Here is a 21,181-nt window from a genome sequence, read left to right as displayed (position 1 = left end):
GCACTGAAAAACAGGCTTTTTAACTATAATGTGTTTGAGTCAAAAGCTTTGTGAGTCACGGGGCTCAACTGTGATGTCTAATGTTAGGGCTACAGCGTGGTGCCACAGGTGGCCTGTTATAATGTATATTTTGGGAAAAGATACGCTCCTCTGAATGCTCCGATAGGGGGTCTCCACTGTATGAAACAGAGTGGGCCCACTGAGAAAGGGAAAGTTGTTGCTGTTTTGACCGTTCTAAATCACACACAAGAAAACTGTTGCTTGCAGAAAATGTTTATTTTGTTCATAAATTTTTCATAAAAATAACAACATCAATATTAATTTAAAGTATTGTAGAAACTGTGTATGTACAAAATCTTTACTTCAACAGTTAATATAACTTAAGGCGAGTTAAATTACTTTTTGCAGTACCCTGTTGGTGACAATTTCACCAAACTCTCAACATTGTCTTTTTGTGAACATTTCAGCCAACAGTATCTCCAGTCAAAGATAGGAGGTGTCAAACCCTTTCATCACCAAGGTAAAGTCCACAGAAACTCGCAGCAATGTGTGCTACCTGATTACTCAAAAGCAATGTTTATATGATTTGCTAGTCATTTCTAGCTTGATTAAATATACTTCTGTACAGACTGTAAAATCATTTTTGTTTAAAAGCCATACCACAATTAGTCTACATTCTGGTCCCTTCAAATCTACATCAGCAGTCCAGTGAAATAACTCTTATCATACCAACAATGGAATGAAGTGCGAAAAATGTTTCTGATATCAAATTGTAACATTTAAAATATTACTAAACAATAGCCCTCAAAAACCAAGACATTATTAATGATTTAGAATACATTTCACCTTAGAAATGATGCTCAAATGTGATAGATGTAAAATATTCAGTTATCTATAAAAATACAAAGAAGTACAGTAATACAAATATATTTATTTTCCATTTATGATATATCTTCCACAATTGTAATAATCCAAACAATTGTTACACAACACAAAGACCAATGACAAAAAACACTGACAGCCAAATGATAAGAAGTTAAACAAACACTAAATCTGATCAAAGATGGACAGATTTATAGCCAAAGCCATAAATATGTTAGCCTACATTCATTCAATAACCCTCACTGTGAAGTGAAAGGTGAACCTTGACAGTGGTTGATATTCCAATTAAAGGAAAAAAAAAACACTGACATAAACATGCATTTTAAGAAACATAGTCCAAACCATTGCTCTAAGAATGCTAAAAGCAGAAAAAAAGAATCTTAAATGGAGATATTAATAATCTTTAAGTGCAATCCATCCAGGATCAGAGGCGGATGGAGGTCGGAGCTGTCCAGATGAAGAGGTGCTGAACAGCAGTCATGCAATGCCGCAGCAGAGAGGTTTGGCTCTACTACAGTAACAGCAACAAGTCACCGTTGAGCTGTTTACCGAATTTTACAATTTATGCATGTTTGCATAAAGTCAGCAGCATCAGCAGCTGGTAATAAGGCCGAAGCAGACCTCTTTCTTACCCCTTGCTTCTTAAAAACTGCAATTTTTGGAAAACCTCTAATGTCAGCCATTGGCTTGCAGGTCAAACCAACTCGGACATCAACTCGTTGGCTTATCTTCCAAGACGGAAAGATCCTAGTATTGTATGTGTGGTCACATAGTCTTCATATTCCCTCGGGAAGAGTGAATGGCCATGCACCGGTGGTAACTTGTGGCTTTATTTCCATTTTCTCCTTCTGTTTCAGGTGTACGCGCCCGTGCCGTTTCCTCTCGTCGCTCCGGGCAAACCTTTTACCGCACACGTCGCAGGAAAACGGCTTCTCGCCGGTGTGAGTCCTGGTGTGGGTGGTAAGGTGATCGCTACGGCTGAAACTGCGCAAACAAATGCGGCACTGAAAAGGTTTGTGGCCCGTGTGGATGCGGATGTGCCGGTTGAGCTCGTCCGAGCGAGAGAAGCGCCGGTCGCAGCTCTCCATGGGGCAGGTGAACGGTTTCTCCTTCGCTGGGCCATGAGAGGCTGCGGGACTCTTTCTGGCCCTCGGGGACTTCGTTGCACGGGTAGTGTAACTTTGGGCAAAGGAATCTGGCAATAAGGAAGAGTACATGATGGAGTCTATGGTGCTCGGTAATGCTGGCGATGTGTATAAGGAATCACACTGATTAGATGGCTGTGGAGGTTCGGGAAAGGGCTTCAGGTTAGAAGAGAGGCCCATCGGTGGGGGTGGGAGGTAATTATTGTACAGGGGGCTAGAGTAACTCTGAGAACAGGTGTCAGAGAAACACGGTTCCTGCTTGATGCCTCCTTCCACCTTAAACTCTATCTCTGGGTTGGGGCAAATTGGGGGGAACGTGTCTAAAAGTTCCTTTACGTCCATTTGCTGGTCAGGGGGGAAATCGCTTGACATCGGGAAGGTTTCTGTCTGGAAACTCGTCTCCAAACACTCAGACTTATTAAATGTCCCCCACTCGTAGCAGCTGCTTTCAAACTCATTCTTGACCACGACTGGGAAAGAAGCGGCCTCTGACTTTGGTTCCGCCGTCTTCTGGTTTGGAGCTCGGGAAGAGCCGAAACTGATCTGGGAAGTGGACGGTTCTTGGGCTTGGCTGCCCGCCTGATCATCGGCATACCTCTGGCACGTCTGGTTCGGAGAGTATACAGGAGGAGTAGGTCCGGAGCAGGTGTAAGATTGCCTTTTTGGGTCTCCAAAACTGCCACTTTCCATCGGGGCAGGCGATGGATACGTTCCCCGACTGTTGCCGCTCTGTTGCACTTCTGAAAGTGGCAGTGTGGATATACCAACAATCTCGGTGATCATATTGAGGAGTGTTTCGGTGCTGCACGGCGCTCCCTGAGATGCCTCAACATAGAAACTGCCAGAGTAGGAGAGTGAGGTGGGGGTGTATGTGTCTTTTGGGCACTCGCAGGGGTTAAAAGCAAATTCCGAGTTGGAAGCTTCGGTTTTGAGGGTTGCAGGTGTTCCTTCTGTTGAATTGAAAGGACAGAAAACTTTGTCATCGCGGGTGTTTTATATCTGAGAACAAGTGCAAATTAAACGAGGATGGAAACCATTGTTACATAAACATTCATGCGTATTTTGGCACAGACGTGTCTCGATGTGAAGCCTTGACATAGACAATTGCACGAAAAGTGTTATCTGATTCCATCGGCGCTCACATATTTACTACATTTTAATCAAACACGCATGCACATATTATCGACTGACTGTGTAAAGACGCGAACTCACCGTGGCCAAACTGGGCAGGTACCCCCCGCTCTGCATCGACGTACACCTCCTGGTTGTCTTTCCGCACGCTGTTTTCCATTCCCAGGGAAGAACTGTTGCAATTCTCAAACTGAGGGTAAAAAGAATCTTTCGCGTTCAAATCCATATTGTTCAACATAGTGATGCGCTTAGAGGTCCGTCTCTTCCAGGGAAATGAGGGGAAAATGTGAAACAATTTATGCAGATGAATGTTTTCTCTCAACCCCCTTTTTGATAGTTTTCAACAAATGATCCGAAGTGGCCTGTGTCAAACGGTGTAAAAAGCAATTAAAGGTATTCCTTTTTCGTCTCTGCTCCTCGGTTGGTATTTGCTTGCTGTGGATTTCACACCAGCGACTTCCCCTCTCTCTCCTTATATACACTTTGGCAGCTCCCTCGGCCCTCCTCCCCATTCATCAGCTCCAGTGAGAGGATTCCCCGCTGCGTGTAAACTTCATGCCCATATATGGACAGAGGATGTGACGGAGTACCCTCCCCCCTCCAATCCTCTCTCCTCCCATGTCGGGGAGATGGAGTCTGACGTTGCAACAAGTGGCGACCAGTGCTGGGTGGTAAAACGTTGTAATGATGGTATTTCTTAGCACATTAACATCGCAATTAAAAGGACATCAGACTAAACATGAAGATGTTTATTTCAGTAGCACCCTTCACTTTGAAGGTCGATTACCCCAAACGGTGTAGCCGATTACTTCGATGGGCTCTTCTCTCATGTTGATAGGTAAGACATGGCAAAAAAGAAAGTGGACAGTGGGGCTGTCGATCACCCTCAAAGCATTATTATTGCACTTTTTGTAGGTACGGAGCCGTGCAGTCGGCTACTGAGGAGGTGTGATGAGGATAGTGTGGCTCAAATTTACTCCGGGTTCATCAAAAGTCAAAGACACGTTTTCGGGAAGATCCTGTCAGTTAAACAGCCACATCTGTCCTCTCAGCCTGTGCCATATCTAAAGAAAAGCGTGTATCTTAGAGATGAAATATCATAAAACAGATTGTATATATTAGGATCTGTTATTTGGAGACTTGAAACCGATGTTTGTTAGGTCATGGATTACCTGATTCCATAAAACCTATAGCTAACCGAGGTTAATGTGAAATTAATTTAGAGTATTTCAGAGCATAAGTCAAAGCATTAAAGGACGATTCATTTTAAGCCAAACCTCAACCTCAACGGAGTCTGAGCCCGCTAGATTATATTTTAATATAAGTTGAAAATAGTTCAATAATCACTTTCAGACTAATACAAGGACAGCGTTTAGCTGAGTTTAACTGGTTTCTCTCCTGGCGCTTCTCTCTTCATTTGTGGGCCAGACTGCATGGTCTAGATGTTTTCATCAGTTACTCTGATCACCTCTTCTCTACCTCTCGTGTGGCTGCTGGAAATTGTGGTTGCTTACACCATGAGGGCGAATAACTGCAAAGCCCGGTCTAAACGAACCCTTGGCCTTTAAAAGCATTGAAGGGAGTCGATATCACCCCTGAGGTGTTCAGTGGTTGAACCCAACTGTTCACATGACATTTCAATCCCCAAAGCATTTTTTTTCTGTTTCGCATCTGTTGCTGGGTGCACTCTGCGGTCATACTTCCTATTACAAAAAGTCGATACTCTTTCATACACTTTCCAGTCTGCAGCAGACCTCTGGCACCGGCTGGAGGTTCAGGACCACGGATAGCGACGGTGCAGCATTCAGCCGTGTAATCACACATGAACCAGCAGCTCACAAACTCTTTACTTATTTACCTTGGCTCTGAATGGGTCTTGCGGTTCTGTATTCGTGTGAATGGCATTCTTTTGCATGAAATCAATTCAATCACACCTCAGACAACTATGGAAGAGTTTGAGTAACTACTAAAATAACAACGTTGCCACAGTGGTTGGGGGCATTACTTTTTACAGTAGCAGTGATCAACAATGTGGAAAGTAACTACTTAAATACAAGGTAATCGTACTTTACTAGAGTATTCGATGTATTTTCCTGGAATAACTGAGTGAAAACAGTGTTAATTTTACTCCAAATCACACACACAGACACACACAAAGCAACACATGATCAGCTTTTAAAATATGTCTAATCTATTTTGATATTCAAAAAATATTCGCAAACCTATTTGAACCTAATAATTTAGCTCCACCTTGGCCAACTACAAAGCATTGTTTAGATTTTAGTGCATCAAATATGACAACAGAAAAATAATATTAATAAAACACAGACAGGGGTCATTTAGTATTATGAGAACTTTTCCTTTTTTTAATACTTTTGAGTACATTTAGTTGTTATTATATCAGTATTTTACTGGTCATTCCCATAATAGGAGTTGATGTCTTTATTATAACCTATAAAGAAATCCACAAAACCATAAATCTACATGACAAATAGTTTTTTTTACTGAAACTGAAAATGTCTACATTTGGTAAAGCTAAATTTGATTTAGCACTGGACTATATCATATTTAGAGGTGCCTCTATATTTATTGTTTGCTTACATACGTCAGACAGGATAGTCAAGTTTGGAGACTTCTCAGTATGACACAGTCCAGGTTAACATTACCACTAACTGTGAGATCAATGGTAGTAGATATATTTTAATTCTAACTTTGACAACAGTGTCAACCAAAAACGGAACATTAGAAGCATCATAAAAGTTTCACAGCAGAACATTTGTTCTGGATTGCATTAGGTTTTACCAGTGTGCCGCATAAAGTGGACACTGAGTGTAAAATGGCAAAATTGAGATTAAACAGCAGACAGCTGTGACAGACAGGGATCAAGGAAAAGGAAAAAGAAAAAACAATCTAAGGGGAAATCACTCTTCAACTGGATTTCTCACAATAGCAATGAATCATGTGACATGGGGTCACCAGTGCACATAGTGAAAATGTTAAAAGGTAAGTGGGCCAAAACCAGAAAATCACATCATTCACACCACTACGACATTTGACTAATAAGCACAGGATTTTATTCTTATCCTAAATGTCATGAAAGGGCTCCTCCGAGCTCAGATCTCAGGACATTTGAATAGTACAGGAGTGTGCTTTGTTATGGACAACATTAACTGAAGATAAGAAAGCTTGTGGGCTATATGGAATAAAATATATTGTGTCTACTGCACAAATGCAAAGAGATTATTAGACATAATAAATGGCCTGCTTATACTAGACTACTAAAATTTTATGTTATTTTCTTCAATACCGAGCGGTGGAAAATGTATCAAAGGATCTCTGAGTCACTACCCTGTCATCTTTTTAAGGTAGTGTATGATAATAGCGTATAAGCTCTTTCATTGCAGCAGTGACATTCTCCGGAACAAATCGTTTTCACCTTAGATGTGCACTCTAATTCTAGGCCCAGAGATGTTTAGCTTTGAGGAACTGCCTCCAAGTAATCCAGAGTCTATTAAAACCAATCTGATCACACAGAGTTCAGATCACAGAATGCTGTGATGATAACTGCAGTGTGGCTAACCTCTCTCCTCCATAAAATGCCACAGCACGGGGACTAAGTAATGGATTTATGTAATGTTAGCACTTACTGACATTATAGCGCAGGGGTATCTCCATGCCAGCGAAAGTTTAATGAAAGCCTTTGTTTTATTCCCTTGCATCTGAGTACTGTGAGACAAAATGCTCTTGTTTCTTAGGGAATAGTCTGGTAAGTAGAGAAAGAGTGTAGAGAATATAAAGTGTTTTCCGTGTTAAAACAAGGATATTGACTTCAAAAGGGGATTCAAAGTGCTGGCAATAAAAAGTGGATCAAACATTGTCTTAATGAAGAGATCTCTTAGTACTTTACTGAACAGTTGTAGTAAAGCACTAGTAAAACATACTTTAATATAGTCCTGACCTAAAACTGGCTCAAAGTGCACTACAGTGTATCATTCTACTTTTGTCAATTGCCAATAGATTAATTTGTCTTTCTACACAAGGTAAGAAATTAAATCTATATATCCATTATTTCTTGATTACTTTAAGCACGACCAGAACCCTTGCCTACCTCTGTTGATTATGTTTCGATTTCATTACTCATATTTTATTGATTATATATGCCATGCCTTATACAACTTTGATAACTGAAGTGAAATCTTTGTGCACCAGGGGAAGGCAAATACTTTTCTATATACTGAATCTGTAACCCCCTGACCGTGTTATTTTCAGGTTCACTCCTGGACAAGGTGTGGGAGTTGCTTGCAGGTGGGTGACTGGTAGAGTTGAAGAGGCAGTGAGGACTGACTGCCCTCTGAGATCACAGCCTGCAAGATGAAGAATAAGGTGGACAGTAATGTCTGTTCTATATAGTTTTTATTTTGACAAAAATAAAAAAGCATTATCCATAACTGCATTCTGCGTTTGCCAACCTGACACACATCTTGGGACAGAATCTTCAGGTTGTGGTGATTGCTAAACTGTGCAGTGGTCAAGCTGTTTGCAACAACTAAGGCAGAGAAACTGATTCCTATTACTCCTCATTTACTGTACATGCTAGTTTTAAAATGAACTCCCCAAGAATGACAATGTGAGCCCTGGTCTCACCCAAAGACACAATGATCAGGGCCTGTTCAGCAGATATTTAGACAAAATCAGTGTTATGCTTTAAGAATTATATCATTATTTATATAATTACTTCCTTTATTCTGTAAATCATATTGTACTTTTGGTTTAAGCCGAATCAGATATGTGACCTTCACTCGTTATTGAAAATCAGTAGTCAGCATCTGTTCATCCATGGATTTCCAGTGGAAGTGTCACTCTGCTGCTCTTCTGATTTTCTAATATTTTAACCATTTAAAACTGAAACCAAATTTTGTTGACTGTTTCCAGTGTTACATCCACGTTAGTATTTCACATAAGAGACATTGTCACTTAGTACATACCTTTCTCACTTCAAAATGAAATGTAGCTCACTTGATGTACAATAGCTCCTCAAAGTCTCAATGTATGATGCCCTGGCATCATGTCAAACTATGCAACCCACATTGTTTGAGAGTAAATAATAGAAGAACCTGATCCATACCAGGAAATCCACTGAGATGCCGAGGCTGTCGTTACAGTTTGAGATAAAAAAGCCCTTCAATCCTACAATGATCTGCAGAGGTTATACAGGAGACACTGAACTGAATCTACACAACAAATACAAAAAACACAGGACTCTAAAAATAAGGCGGGCAACAGCTCAGCCTGCAGCCATATGGTAAATACATATATATTTCATAGTATTCATCATTAAATGCTGTGTTGTTCTTTTGGCTATTTCCTTTTTAAGTTTGTGGATGCAAAGCAAATGTTTTGGAGAAATCCCACGAAAGCCAAGGTTGCACAAGAGCAGGAAAAATCCATCTGCCTCCCCCAAATCACATTCTGACATGTCTCACAGTCAAATCTGCCCCCAAGGCGCTAGATGAGGGAACATCTTCAATCTAAACCTGTATACAATAGGTCCTGTAAGACACCGCAAAAATGGATTGGGAGTGCTAAAACCACAGAAACCTCTGCCGGAAACACGACTTTCTATAAATACAAGATACTCGCCTCAGCTGCCAAGTTCGTTATTTTTTTTCTCTCTCTCTCTCTCTCCCTCTGTCATGTTGGGCTCTGTATAGTTATATATACTACATCATCATTCAAACGCTGGGCAAATGAAAGGAAAATGGCAAAACAAGAAAAATAAAAGCATCGGAAGCGTGTTTCTTCTTTTGAAGGAACATCTCTCTCCTGTTCTTCCTCTGAGAGTGGGAGTGGGTTAGGGAAGCCCGGTACCAGGCCCCGATGCTGCTGCTGCTGTTGGTGTGGCAGGTTTCCCATGCAATCCAAAAATACTTTCACACTCGCCCACTTTGGTCCCCAGCCGCCTGTACTCTTTGGTTCTGCAACAGGGATGGGTGAGAATCATATTCAGCTCTCCAATCGTGATTTTGGAATGCCCCAGTGTTTCTTTAACCATGCCCCCAGACTCCTCCACACGCACTGCACTCGCATGGCTCCCACCTTGCCCTCTTCTCTGCTGGATCCGTGCTTGCAGCAATCTGGCAGTCCAAATCTTGGGCCTGATCCAGCTACTGTACCTGCTGTTACCTAACTGCTTGCACATTTTGAAGACAAATCCATGAAAAAGAATAGTAAATTGTCTGTTTTTTAATTACCCCCACCAATTGAAAAACAGTTTGATTCAGTCTACAAAAGTCTTTCACTCCCTGATAACTGATGGTATGTTATGACAGTAACTCTATATTGTGTCACAATGCAAATATGTCTGTTATTTTTTTACCATCTACAACAACAGCCCCCTTAGAGACTCAATAACATTTACTACACAAAATCAATACGGTATCAGGCAACATGGGACTAATTGCATGTACTTTTGACCAACAGAAGTTAATAGGTCTACATATTCTAGTCTCTGACTCATCTGCACCCACACTGATTTCTATTTGTTGCTCTTTCTTCCATCCAGCCACATCACAACATGTATAAGAAAATATGAATGTTAATAATTAGAAAGCATTATTTCCATCTCTGTTTCATTTATGCACATACAGTCATTACGGGGACATGCAATGCAAACAGATTCAAACAAATAGCTAACAGCAGACATGTGAGGAAACAGATGAAGAATTTTAAGAGCTTGCAGCTAACAAAAGTAACTATGGAAACGGCCAGCTCTACATTGCACTAGCTTCCACAGCTCTCTCCAGAAATAAAAACTGTTGGGCTAAGAGCGAATCAGGTAAAGACAAAAGATCCCGGGTGAACCTATTTATAGTGGGCCTTACATAACATACATAGACCTATGTTGGCTGAGTTTGTGCTCAACAGTAAGATTCTGGGGGGCAAAGGCAGGGTACAGAGAATTGGAGACGCTGGATCCTAAAGGGTATTTTATATAAAGACATGAAATAAAAAAGCAATTAGGCAAGTGTGGATAATGATGCCGATGGCAGGTGAATTAAATAGAGGAGGGAGGCTTGCTGTTTTGATGTGAGGAAGCACAAACACTGTTAGAATGTCCTGAGAGGGCAGTGATGTCAAAGCCGGAGTTCCACGAACAATATTAACATGCAGTGAGCTAATGTAAATTGACACATTAAACAGTTCAGAGCCATCGGGCTGAAGGAATACAGAGAGAAATGCAAACGTCACAAAAAGGTAAGTTCATAATGAGTTCACCCAGAAGCCTTGTTTACTTGTATGAGGCAAAAAAAAGTTAGGTCAGAGGAGAACAGACGAAACACACTTATAATCATGTGGCTCCAGGACAAAACATTTGACATCTCCAGCGAGATGATATGAACATACAAGCCCACATACGCACAGAGAACCTGTGTGAGAGCCACTGTAATGCAGGGGCAGTGATCAACTAGAAATACAGCCTGCCACTAAATCTTAAATCCAAATTGAGCCATTAGCATAATTATCCACTTTTACTGCTTTAATTCTAAGTAGCTCTCCATTGTAAGTAAAATGGTATCTAAGCTGTATTCAAAAAACCTCTTTCCCTCTCACAAATGCCTTATTAATTAGCTCCCTCTAGCATAAGTATTCAGTAATTGCATTCAATACAGCAGTCAGTGCGACAGGGGGGGTATTTCCAGCAACTATTTGAAAACTTTTTTATTACTTTGCAGATGCATAATAATTTTTTTCTTAAAAAATATACAATTTCAACAGCGCAGCAGCCATTTCGACACTGCATTCACTCCATATCCATGCAGTCACTTGCCACAACAGTGGCAGTAGGCAATCACAAAATATTAACTATATAGAAGCTCTGATAAGGTTGGGATGATATGCAAATGAATACTCCGTGACTCATCTGTTTATTATGCAGTCATATTAGTTAGCTCTGGTGCTGTTTGGCTATTATCCCATCTCACTGTGAAAAAAGGGTCTTGGGTGAGGGGGATGGATTGCGCACTGAGTGCTTTAGTCACACAGATTGTCCACACTCTTCAAAGAAATAAATGCATTTTCAACTGTAGTTGCATAGAGGGAATGTAGAATCCATTTCCTGTGAGAGAAACAGCAAAAGGCAGAGGATATGGCTCATCTGTGTCCAAATCCCTTGATACCATCGTTTGCGTTTACAGGTCAAAGGGTCAAACAATGAACTCGTGTCTCCCACGACTGAGCCAGAAGGCAATTATTACACATTCGTATCAAAAAGTTGTTTTTCGAGATCTAAACTCACCATACTTCAGTCACCTGAATGTTTCCTAATGATGCTAAAACATGAACATGAACTCTCTTTAGGTTACATGCAGTCACTAACTTTGCTGTTACCATCCCAGGTAATTTACAGTAAAGAACTGAGACATACAGCACGGTCTCTTCTGACGAATGTAGTGTAACAAATAGTCTGTGGCTTTGCAGCCTATCTGCTGTTCTGCTAACTGATAGAGCCTCTATTTTTAGTTATGCAACCTTAATGCACCATGCTAGGCCTTCAACTATACAACTACACATTTAACCCATTCAAAGGATTCATAAAGGTCTAGAGGTTGGAGCCCAGTGGTCATGCACACAGATTCAGAGCCAGTACCAGTGCTCTCAGTAGCAGCATTTATATTTGGTGTCAATCTATTAATAAGAACACTGCCACTGTATGCCCTGGTCTGTGAATGTATGCCAGCATATGTCAAGGAGTGAAAAGAATTTGCCATCTATGTACACTCCATGCCTTTTGATGTTAGCTAATTAAGCACCAAGCCCTCACAACAACCACGCTCCATGGAAACCATGCCAAAAGAAAAAAGAAAAAACTTGCAGCAGATTGACGTCAGCTAGAGGCCTTCAAATGTGCCATCTGACAAAAGAAAGAGGACCAGAACGCGGTACTTAAGGTCACTGTTGAACCTACTGACATCTGTAGTGAAAATGTGATGAGTTAAGTCAATAAAATACATTATCTAATGTCAATACTTTACACATTAAATACTGCCAGCTTATTTCAATAACCAGTCATCTTGAATACTTCATTATGCTGCAAGAAAAAATGTATTTTCTGTTAAAGCTGTACCCTAAGCAGAGAGTTAGAATACCCTGGCTTTTTACTACTTTGTCAAAGAATTCTTTACATATTATTCAGGTCATATGCTCAGTTTTTGTATAATATTCACTCCTGGCATTCCAGGGAAGATAACCACGGATACTGTACAAAAACTTGTACACTAGTACTTGTATTTTAAGGCTAAGGCAGATTTTCTTCACTTTGTATTTTTCTTCAGTCACTGAAGAAAGATGTTTAACATTACTGTAGGTTAAGGACGAGTTACTAAATGGTCTGTTGTATTTGTGATAATCAAATTACACTTTCATCTATAACAACTCACAAGCAAAAATAGACTGATTATTCATTTAGAGATCACCTATTACTATACAAGTGCCCAGTGTAAAACAGTTTCAGGGTCTGAGACATAACAACAGAGCTAATTAGAAAGCGAGGGCAGAGATGAGAAGTAATTTTCCATCTCTTGCATTTCAAGCAAAGATTGTAGCTATAGGCAAGGATTCAATCAGCAATTTGTGTCCGTCAGTGGAGGACACATACCATACTTACCCAAAAAAGCACAATGACAAAAATTAATTAAAACAGTTTATTGTCTTGAACAAATCAAGACCAATATCACAGCCAATGTTGTATTCCCTGCCAGTCTTGCCACAGGTGGTGTGTATAGAAAATACATCTGCTTTTAGAAGCTGAAATTTTAGAAAGGTCGAGCAAAACCGTATATAACTTTTTTAAACACTGTGACCAACATTTACATTTTAAAAATGATCTTTAGAACGAAAGAAGAAAAAAAAATGGCACAATTAAAAGATAATGGCCCTTATTTGTCAAGTGAAAGCACAACCTGCTCATAGATGCACTTAATTTCCTAGAAAAAGGTGAGAAATATACCGATTTATATTAGTCCTCACATCTAGTGTGAAAGCAAGAATCTTCAGTTTGTGAGGTGACCATCAGCTCACTGCAGTAGAGAAAAATAAATGTTTGTCTTTGTTTTCCACATTGGTGATGGGAGTATGAAACAAAGGAGGTTTAGGTATGTCAGTATTATGATTACATAATTTCAAGTATTCCATTTTTGTGAAACCTGTTATTTCAATTTAAGGTGAAATGTGATCATGAATGCCTATTTGTCATTTTCACTTGCTGAATGTTGGTAGAACTTAATCAAACAGATGAAAGACATTTCTTCACCTCAACACCTGATTATGTTATTGTTTCAATCGCGTCCAGGTAAATGACGGGCAGCATCTCAGAAAACGTGAGATGAAATCTACAGTATCAATACTGTTCCGCCATCATTAATACTGCCAGTGCCGACCAGCCAGTGAAAGGGTGGCTTCCTTGGCCCCTGCCAGTGGTATCATTGTACTGCTCCCATACATACCCAGTCTCAAGATACTGTCCATAAACATTGTTGATAATGTTAGTCCTGAGTTCTTCATAAAGAGCAGCTGCCTTCTCTTTGTATGGCCCTTCTATGTTGCTGTAGTGGTGGAGGGCTCTCACAGCCAAATAGTTGATGTTAATCCATATCGGGCCCCTCCAGTAGGGGGCATCATGTTCTGTGTTTCGCTTCATATACAGGGGATCAGCCTTGGAGAGTGAACGTAGGCCATAGGGGGTCCACAGCTTATTAGAGTCTCTCATGTCACGGATGACATGCTCTAGTTTAGGTGAATCAGGCTGGAGGATCTGCAGTAAGAAGGGAAACAAGCTAACATAACCCAAAGCATTTACATACTGCATCTTGGGGGGCCTGCGGACTGAACGCACAAGGCGAGCCACGGGGAACTGATGGCGAGGTTGGCCGGGAGGCACATACACCTTCTCCTGCTGCAATGACACGGCGTGGGTGTGGTTGCCAAAGTCACTGAAAGCACCAAGCTGTTCTGACCAGTAGAGCTCGTTCAGCAGGTTGTTGTCACTGAGCACTTGGTGGGTGTGTTCATAATCCTGATGGGGCTCGCCTAGAAGCCGAGCTACACTAGCCATGATGCCTGAGGACAAAGCCATCCAGCAGTGTAAATCCACATGCCGCTCATCTGCTGATGGGTGTGATGCTCGAGGGTAGTCATCCAATCCAGAAGTCAAGGTCTTGGGATTGAGGAACAGATTGGTGTCCTTGTCCCGTCCACGCCAGCGGTAGGAGTTAGGTAGGGGTCCTGCCTGTGTGATATTGTACCATTCAAACCAGGTTTTCAGTCTAGGGAAGAGACGTCGTAGGAAAGGCAATGTCGGTTGAGATTCTGCCTTGTCTGGGTTAGCAAAGACATGTTCCACAAGTTCCTGAAGGGCTAAAAAAAGAGTAGGTGGGTTAGCATTCTCATTCCGCTGAACTACAAACTCAGCTGGGACCTTGCTGCGGGCCTCATCTCCCAAGATCTGTTCACGGGGAATCCAGCCCTCCACATTCATCAGGTCTATCCAGTGGGCAATAGCTTCCCTTGTCAGCTGGGGATCCCACTTACTCAGCAGCAGCTGGTGAAAGCCCTCATCCCAAAGGAATCCTCTGGGAAAAAAAGAGCGTGATGGTACAGCTGTAAATAAAGCACCTTCAGGGTACAGGAGCGGGTACTCATTGTAGACTGACTGCACCACTGATTGGCCGTAGAAGTAGCCCATTCCACCCAGCATGTTGCTGAGTGCTGCTTTAGCAAATTTAATATGAGCCTGGCGAAAACCTTTGCTCTCTAAGCCAAAAGTCTTCTCAAACTTTAGGTCAAACTCTGCTTTCCTCTTCTCCAGTTCCTCCGTCATGATCGAGCCCACAAGCTGGTTAGGACGATTGTGAAAGCTCCCAGACTCAAACAGAACTTCAATCTGGAATGGTGTCTGGACAGTCACCTGGTGGACCACAAAGTCACTTTCTTTCCTTGTGTCTGCAGGCTTCTGATGATTCTGGTGGGGCGGGGGCTTGTAGGTGTCTACAGCAATGTAATGCCTCTTCTCCCCAGAAGGGGGGCTGTACACAAACCTGCGGTTCAGACTGTGCTTCACAATGTCAGTTAGTTTCTCCAAGCCAGGGGACACAGTCTGAAGATAGTTGTAACTGAAAGAATAAGACTAAGATTTGTTAACAGCCCTTGGTTTCCAAATCATAGAAACAGATTTCACACAAAACTTTTGAGGTTTAGTTTATATACAGTTACCGGTTTAAACTCTACTAGCTATTGGGTGCCTAGTATCTTAGCACACTGTATGTTTGCCTTTGCAATCTCATCATGTGCTGGTGACTCACGAGGTTAAGCTATTGGTGACAAGAAAAATGAAACCTTCAGGTCTCACTCACACTACATCCTAACTCACACATGTCTTATGGTTTCTATCATTACATACTGTACCTTTGTATTTTGCTATGTTCATCCTTTCTGGCTCTCATTAAGTGTGAAATACTGCTGCTCCTTGTGAATGCCGCTAGCTGAGAGTCCTGATCTATTCAACAACACGAAAATGGCAACTAGCTTTTTCTAAGGGGGATAAACACCTTCACAGATTAAATGGCAGCAGTGTTTCCGTAGTTTAAACCTCTTAAAAAAAAACGCGCTCAATTTGTTGCAGTGGAAAGAAAAAACCTTTGGATTTACCTGCATCACACATACATTTGTATGATTAAGCTACTAACACAAAAGAATTGTGTTCTTGTGCGTATTAAATGATCACAGTCAATGTTGGAAAAAGTATGTGAACCTCAAGGCTAATGACATCAACAAAGGATAATTCGAGTAAGCAATCCTCAAGCCAAATCAATGAACCCAGACTAGAGGTGTAGATTACAGCTTTTCTGACTTATAAAACCACATTATGAGTTTGTGATTCACAAAAAGTGATTATATGAACCATGCCTTGCAGTGGTTCAGAAGACTTCATATATTTGCACATAATGTAGACACTGTTTATTTTGCACTTACTGCTCATTTTACTTCTGGTTAGATACTAAACTGCATTTCACTGACTTGTACTTGTACATGTACAAAGAGTACAAAGGGTTGAATATAATCTAATAGAGGTAAAAGCCTCTTTTGTGTCCTGCGATGTCCTGAGATACCATAGACATGTTAGCTTAAGCAAGTTGTGCATGTATGTGTTTTTTCAGAATGTGTGCTTACAAAACCTAAAATCTAAAATGGATTAACACGTCAATGAAACAAAAGCTAAAAATCCTGCGTTTGCTGCCATCTAGAGGCTACATTGTTTTTTTTAACTAGTAGAAATATCAGATGATACACTACAATGACTTTCTTCTCTAAAACGCTTTGGTGTTTCATCACACTTTGATTTACCACATGCATTTTCATGCATAGATATCAAATCACGACTGTTGTTAAATGTCGTTCCATATTTCTTTCAAGGTTTAACCACATATGAATTCTAAAGCATCACAGACAGAGATTTAAAGAATTTCTACTTATTAGTATAACTTGCTGGTTGCTTTTAATCCAGACAAAATTCTTCAGTTTCTTCCTTCCAACTTTCTTAAATATGATCTTTCTTTAAAAGTGCTGCTGATTTTGCCATTCACTAATGTATTTATGCATTTACCTGGCATATTTAGCGCTGGATTCCCCTATAACGGGCTTTCGGAAGGTGATCTTAAAGTTTCCAAGCTCCTCTGAGAAACCAGTGATAGATGCGAGGCGGTTTCTTTCCTCCACTTGAGCCTCCAGTGAGCCCTGTGTGTCAGATGCTGCGTAAAACAGCAGGGAAATGACTGGCGCTTGAGGGGCAGAGCTCTGGTGGGAAGAGACAAAAGAAATACATTTGCTGTAATAGCTGACATACATAGAGACAACATTAAATACAAACATTAAGTGCTATAATCGTGGCAAAACCTCGTGGCTGAAACTTTTGGGTCAAACACTACAAAAAAAGTAAGGCTGAATAAATTAAGTCAGTACTCACATGCTGCTTAGCAGTAACCCTCCATGTCCAGTCTCCTCCATGATCCCCTCCCATCCTCTTAACAAACTCTGTGGTTAGTGTGAAATCACTATCTCTGATTTCCTGGACACCAAAGGAGATCCCATCATGCATCAGCCAGCCATATCCTTGCAAATGATCCCCCTGCTCACAAGTGTGCCTTAGGTTTACGTCAATGTCAGAAAACTGACGCATCCACATCATGCCTGGGAAGATACAACCAAGTAATTAGTTAATTGTACAATACTTAGGATACACAAATGTGTGAAAAATAATACCTTAAAGGTAATTCCCAAATTAGCTGGCAACATGTGGTAAGATTCCAGCCAACTGAGATTTTAAAAACAGCAGTGCATAATTACTACTTGCTCTGTAATGGAACATTGTAGTGCACTTTGTGCTGTCAAGTAACAATATTGGTCATTCAAATCTGCTGACAAGGTAAACAGTCATCAAAACTGTGGCCAAATTTACTTGAATTTGACAAGTGCCTGGGCTCATTTCCCACCCTGTTGCTAATCTGTAATTAAACACTGAAGATATAATTATTGCAATAAAGCAAATATTTTCGTACAAAGTAATTAAAAATTGGAAGGAAAACTCTTCATAATGCAGAATTTGAAATGCACTATTTCAATTACTTCATACATTAATTATTACTACACTGATCCATTTAACTGAAAGAAGATTTTATCTCTAGAAGGTACACAGTATCATTTCATATATATTTTGGCATTTAGTAATAAATTTAGCGTATTCTTTCAGTATCATCTAGCCCTACCCATATCCAGCAAAAATCACACGCGAGGTTTCTTTTGTATGATATTATAGAAATACCAAATGTCAAACTTTACTAATCTCCAAGCATCACACGATAAATGCGCTTGTTACCTTCAGCTTGACTCTGAACATGTATGCATACCTGCCACAATGGACCGGGGACTCCTGGTTTTCATGCCAAAGTAGACCTGAGGCCTGTATGAACCCCAGAACCTATCTGGGGAAACCTTTGCACTGGTGCTATTGGAATCCAGGACAGGAGGTGACGGATGCAGAGTCACTACTCGTTTGGCCAGACTGGACTGCATGTAGAGTGCATAAAAGAACCAGATTAGGCTGAATATGCAAAGGCCAATGGAGATGTTGATGAAGACTTTCCCAATGTCCATTTTCTTTTTCTTCTCCTTGCGGTGAAATGTAGAGGGCTTTTCATCTTTCCGTGGAAGAGGAGCAACTTCACCAGCCCCCATCCTCTTCCTCTGCCTGCCCATCCTACCCTTCTAAACCTGGAGAGGGGAGGAAGAGAGAGCAAAATTCTTTTTTTATTAATTCAATAGTCCAATTTTGAGTATCGCTGTACCACAGCAACTGACAGGCCAAGATATGTTATAAATTTTAGTCATGCACTAACCACTTTATGAATATCCGTGTATACTTTAGGTGTTTTACTTCTTTGAGTAATTTTAATACACTTATTTATGAACACAGAAAATGCTGCACAACAATGGACAACACAGTATCCACAGGATTGAGGAGGTACACTGACCGACACCACTCAGAAACTCACTTTTAATTATCAGTTTATTGGGTAAATCAAGCTATAATTATTGCAAGTACTGTGACAAATAAGCAGTAAATGTAAGATTTGCTTTATGCCACAATGTTTCAATTTTCTTAAAATTGTTTTGAGATGGCATAATTGAATTCTGCTGTTTCTGAGGTTTCCCAATTTTATGATAAATTTATGAAAACTATTTTTTTTATTATGATCAGATACACATTGCAGGGTAATTTTAAAATTGAAACATGCATTTGTCAATGCTTTCCAGAAGACAAACTGTGTAATGATTATGAATGAATGGTCCTACTAGAATCAGGTCAGTGACAGTCTGTCAATTCAAATGACCACAAACATAAACAAATACATATAACTTCACAGACAATTACTACAAAGATATGCCAAAGAAGCGGGCTGACAAAATCCTGTATGCATGAAACCAGCAAAACAGTGGCCCAAGGATGTCTTGTGTCATATTTCTGTGGGTCTCGCCCGGTGGCCCACGGTCTCATTTTCTGCCCAAGCAGGGCATTTATATACTGCGGTTTCTAGTTAATTATCGATGATTTCAGATAAAAATAAACTGTCCATTCATTTGTTGGCAATGACTAATTGACTAACAATTAATAACTGCAGCTCAGGAAGGATGTGTGGGTATTATTATTCCTCACATTATACATTATGTCCATAATTATGATACAAATATGAGGATACAATGCTGCTTGAGTCCTGCAGTAGTAACGTGCTTTAGGTTATAACGTCATATAAGGCTAAAAAGGAGCTCCGGCTAACCTTAACCATGCATCGTGTATGACAGCAGAAAACGCGTCCGTCTCATCGGCTATTTGGTCATTCTACCGATCGTAGGTTTATACAAAATAATTAGCAATCGAGGAAACCCGTTTTACCGTTTACACATTCGGTTTCGCCGCTACGCCCCGGTAATGCAACGCTGGCTGCAGGCTGCACGCTAGTGGTGCGGTAAGTTAATGCTTTCTTTATTTTTAGCTGTAACCACCGGCTGTCGAAATATAATATGACTGCATTCGTAAATAACTAATAAAATACGGGCTTCCTGTCCTGGATCTAGTATAATGTTCATTGACCAAATGAGTACCAACCTGTCGAAATAACAATGTCTCAGTAGTTCATTCTCCGTTGCTAGCTAACTAGCCTCTTCCTGGTTACTACTCGCTTTTACTGACGTGTACTCTGCATCCTCTGCTGCGTTCACGTAATGTTGGCAGAAAACGAAAAACAGGAATTAAACTGTAATTTCCAGTTGGAAAATATTTTCTCCATTTCACAACTTTGAAAAACGCATTTAAGAGTAATTAAACCGGTTCTGGGAAATTCAAATTCAGTCTACATTTCAATATTCTAGAAGCTAGATTATCCTTTAAATTGATGGCCAACATCCCCAGCAACATGCTATTAACATAGTCTAACATTTACAGATATGTTTTTCTATAAGTACCCTGCTCCATTTTGTACAAAATGAAACATTTAATACATTGAAAAACAACTTGTAAAAATGTGATGCCCTCCGGGTTTATATTCGTGATGTGTCCACAATGTAAACCTACTAAGCTGCAATGCGCTGTGTACACATTTCTCCAGCCTGTCTATCCTTAGTGGAAATCCTGTTCCTGTATGTAAAGTTGCCTTCATTCATTCCTGATTCATGGATTTAGGAATGTCTTTTCCAGTGAAGCAACTTGTGATTTATTTGATTATTGATGGAGTGTATTAATTATATTGTTACCTACTTAATTTGTATATATCGTATGTGCATGCTTTTACATACTAATGCAATTTTTTGCATGGAGGATGTTGTACGTCTTACAGACAGTGGCACTGAAGAAAAGACAGGAGGCAGAGCTGGAGGTAGCAGAGCTTAAGATGTTGAGGTTCTCTTTGGGAGTGACGAAGATGGACAGGATCAGGAACGAGCACATCAGAGGGAAAGATTCATGTTAGATGTTTTAGAGATAAAGTCAGAGAGGTTTGGACATGTTCAGAGAACAGACCGGGAATATATCGGTAGAAGGACGCTGAGGTTGCAGCTGCCAGGCAGGAGGTCTAGAGGAAGACCAAAGAGGAGATTTATGGATATAATGAGAGAGGACATGAAGTTAGTTGGTGAGAGAAGAGGATCTAACAGGGTTAGATGGAGGCACATGATTTGCTGTGGCAGACGCCTGAAAGGGAACAGCCTTTCTTGCATGGAGGTCCTGATCTTAGTGCATAATTTTTCTTTTTATTAAATTTGAGAACACAATTCAATCAAAATACTTCAAGCAAGTTTGAAATTGGGAACAGTGCTTAGCCTCTGGTTATTAAAATTAAAAAGCCCATAATGCCTACACTATCCTATTAAAATTAATTTGTAGAGGGATTTCTCTAGAAGCAAATGGACTTTTTAGCTTT

The 21,181-nt window shown here is 40.4% G+C and overlaps 2 protein-coding genes across 2 annotated transcripts; both read right to left on the bottom strand.

The window, feature by feature from the left end:
- Positions 1 to 257: 257 nt before the first annotated feature.
- LOC137124559 (E3 SUMO-protein ligase EGR2) lies at positions 258 to 3,621 on the bottom strand. Its single transcript, XM_067499631.1, has 2 exons — positions 3,240 to 3,621; positions 258 to 2,977 (listed from the first exon to the last, which is right to left on the bottom strand). The coding sequence occupies exons 1-2, from the start codon at positions 3,394 to 3,396 to the stop codon at positions 1,659 to 1,661; spliced, it is 1,476 nt and encodes a 491-aa protein (XP_067355732.1). The 5' UTR covers positions 3,397 to 3,621; the 3' UTR covers positions 258 to 1,658.
- A 9,224-nt stretch (positions 3,622 to 12,845) lies between these two features.
- Positions 12,846 to 19,992, bottom strand: mogs (mannosyl-oligosaccharide glucosidase). Its single transcript, XM_067497174.1, has 5 exons — positions 19,873 to 19,992; positions 18,116 to 18,479; positions 17,176 to 17,399; positions 16,816 to 17,006; positions 12,846 to 15,325 (listed from the first exon to the last, which is right to left on the bottom strand). Exons 2-5 carry the CDS (start codon positions 18,462 to 18,464, stop codon positions 13,555 to 13,557), a joined length of 2,535 nt encoding a protein of 844 aa, XP_067353275.1. The 5' UTR covers positions 18,465 to 18,479; positions 19,873 to 19,992; the 3' UTR covers positions 12,846 to 13,554.
- Positions 19,993 to 21,181: the final 1,189 nt, after the last annotated feature.

The sequence above is a fragment of the Channa argus genome, chromosome 3, assembly GCF_033026475.1.
Source record: "Channa argus isolate prfri chromosome 3, Channa argus male v1.0, whole genome shotgun sequence".
Taxonomy (NCBI): Eukaryota; Metazoa; Chordata; class Actinopteri; order Anabantiformes; family Channidae; genus Channa; species Channa argus.
This window is presented reverse-complemented; position numbering and strand designations above follow the sequence as displayed.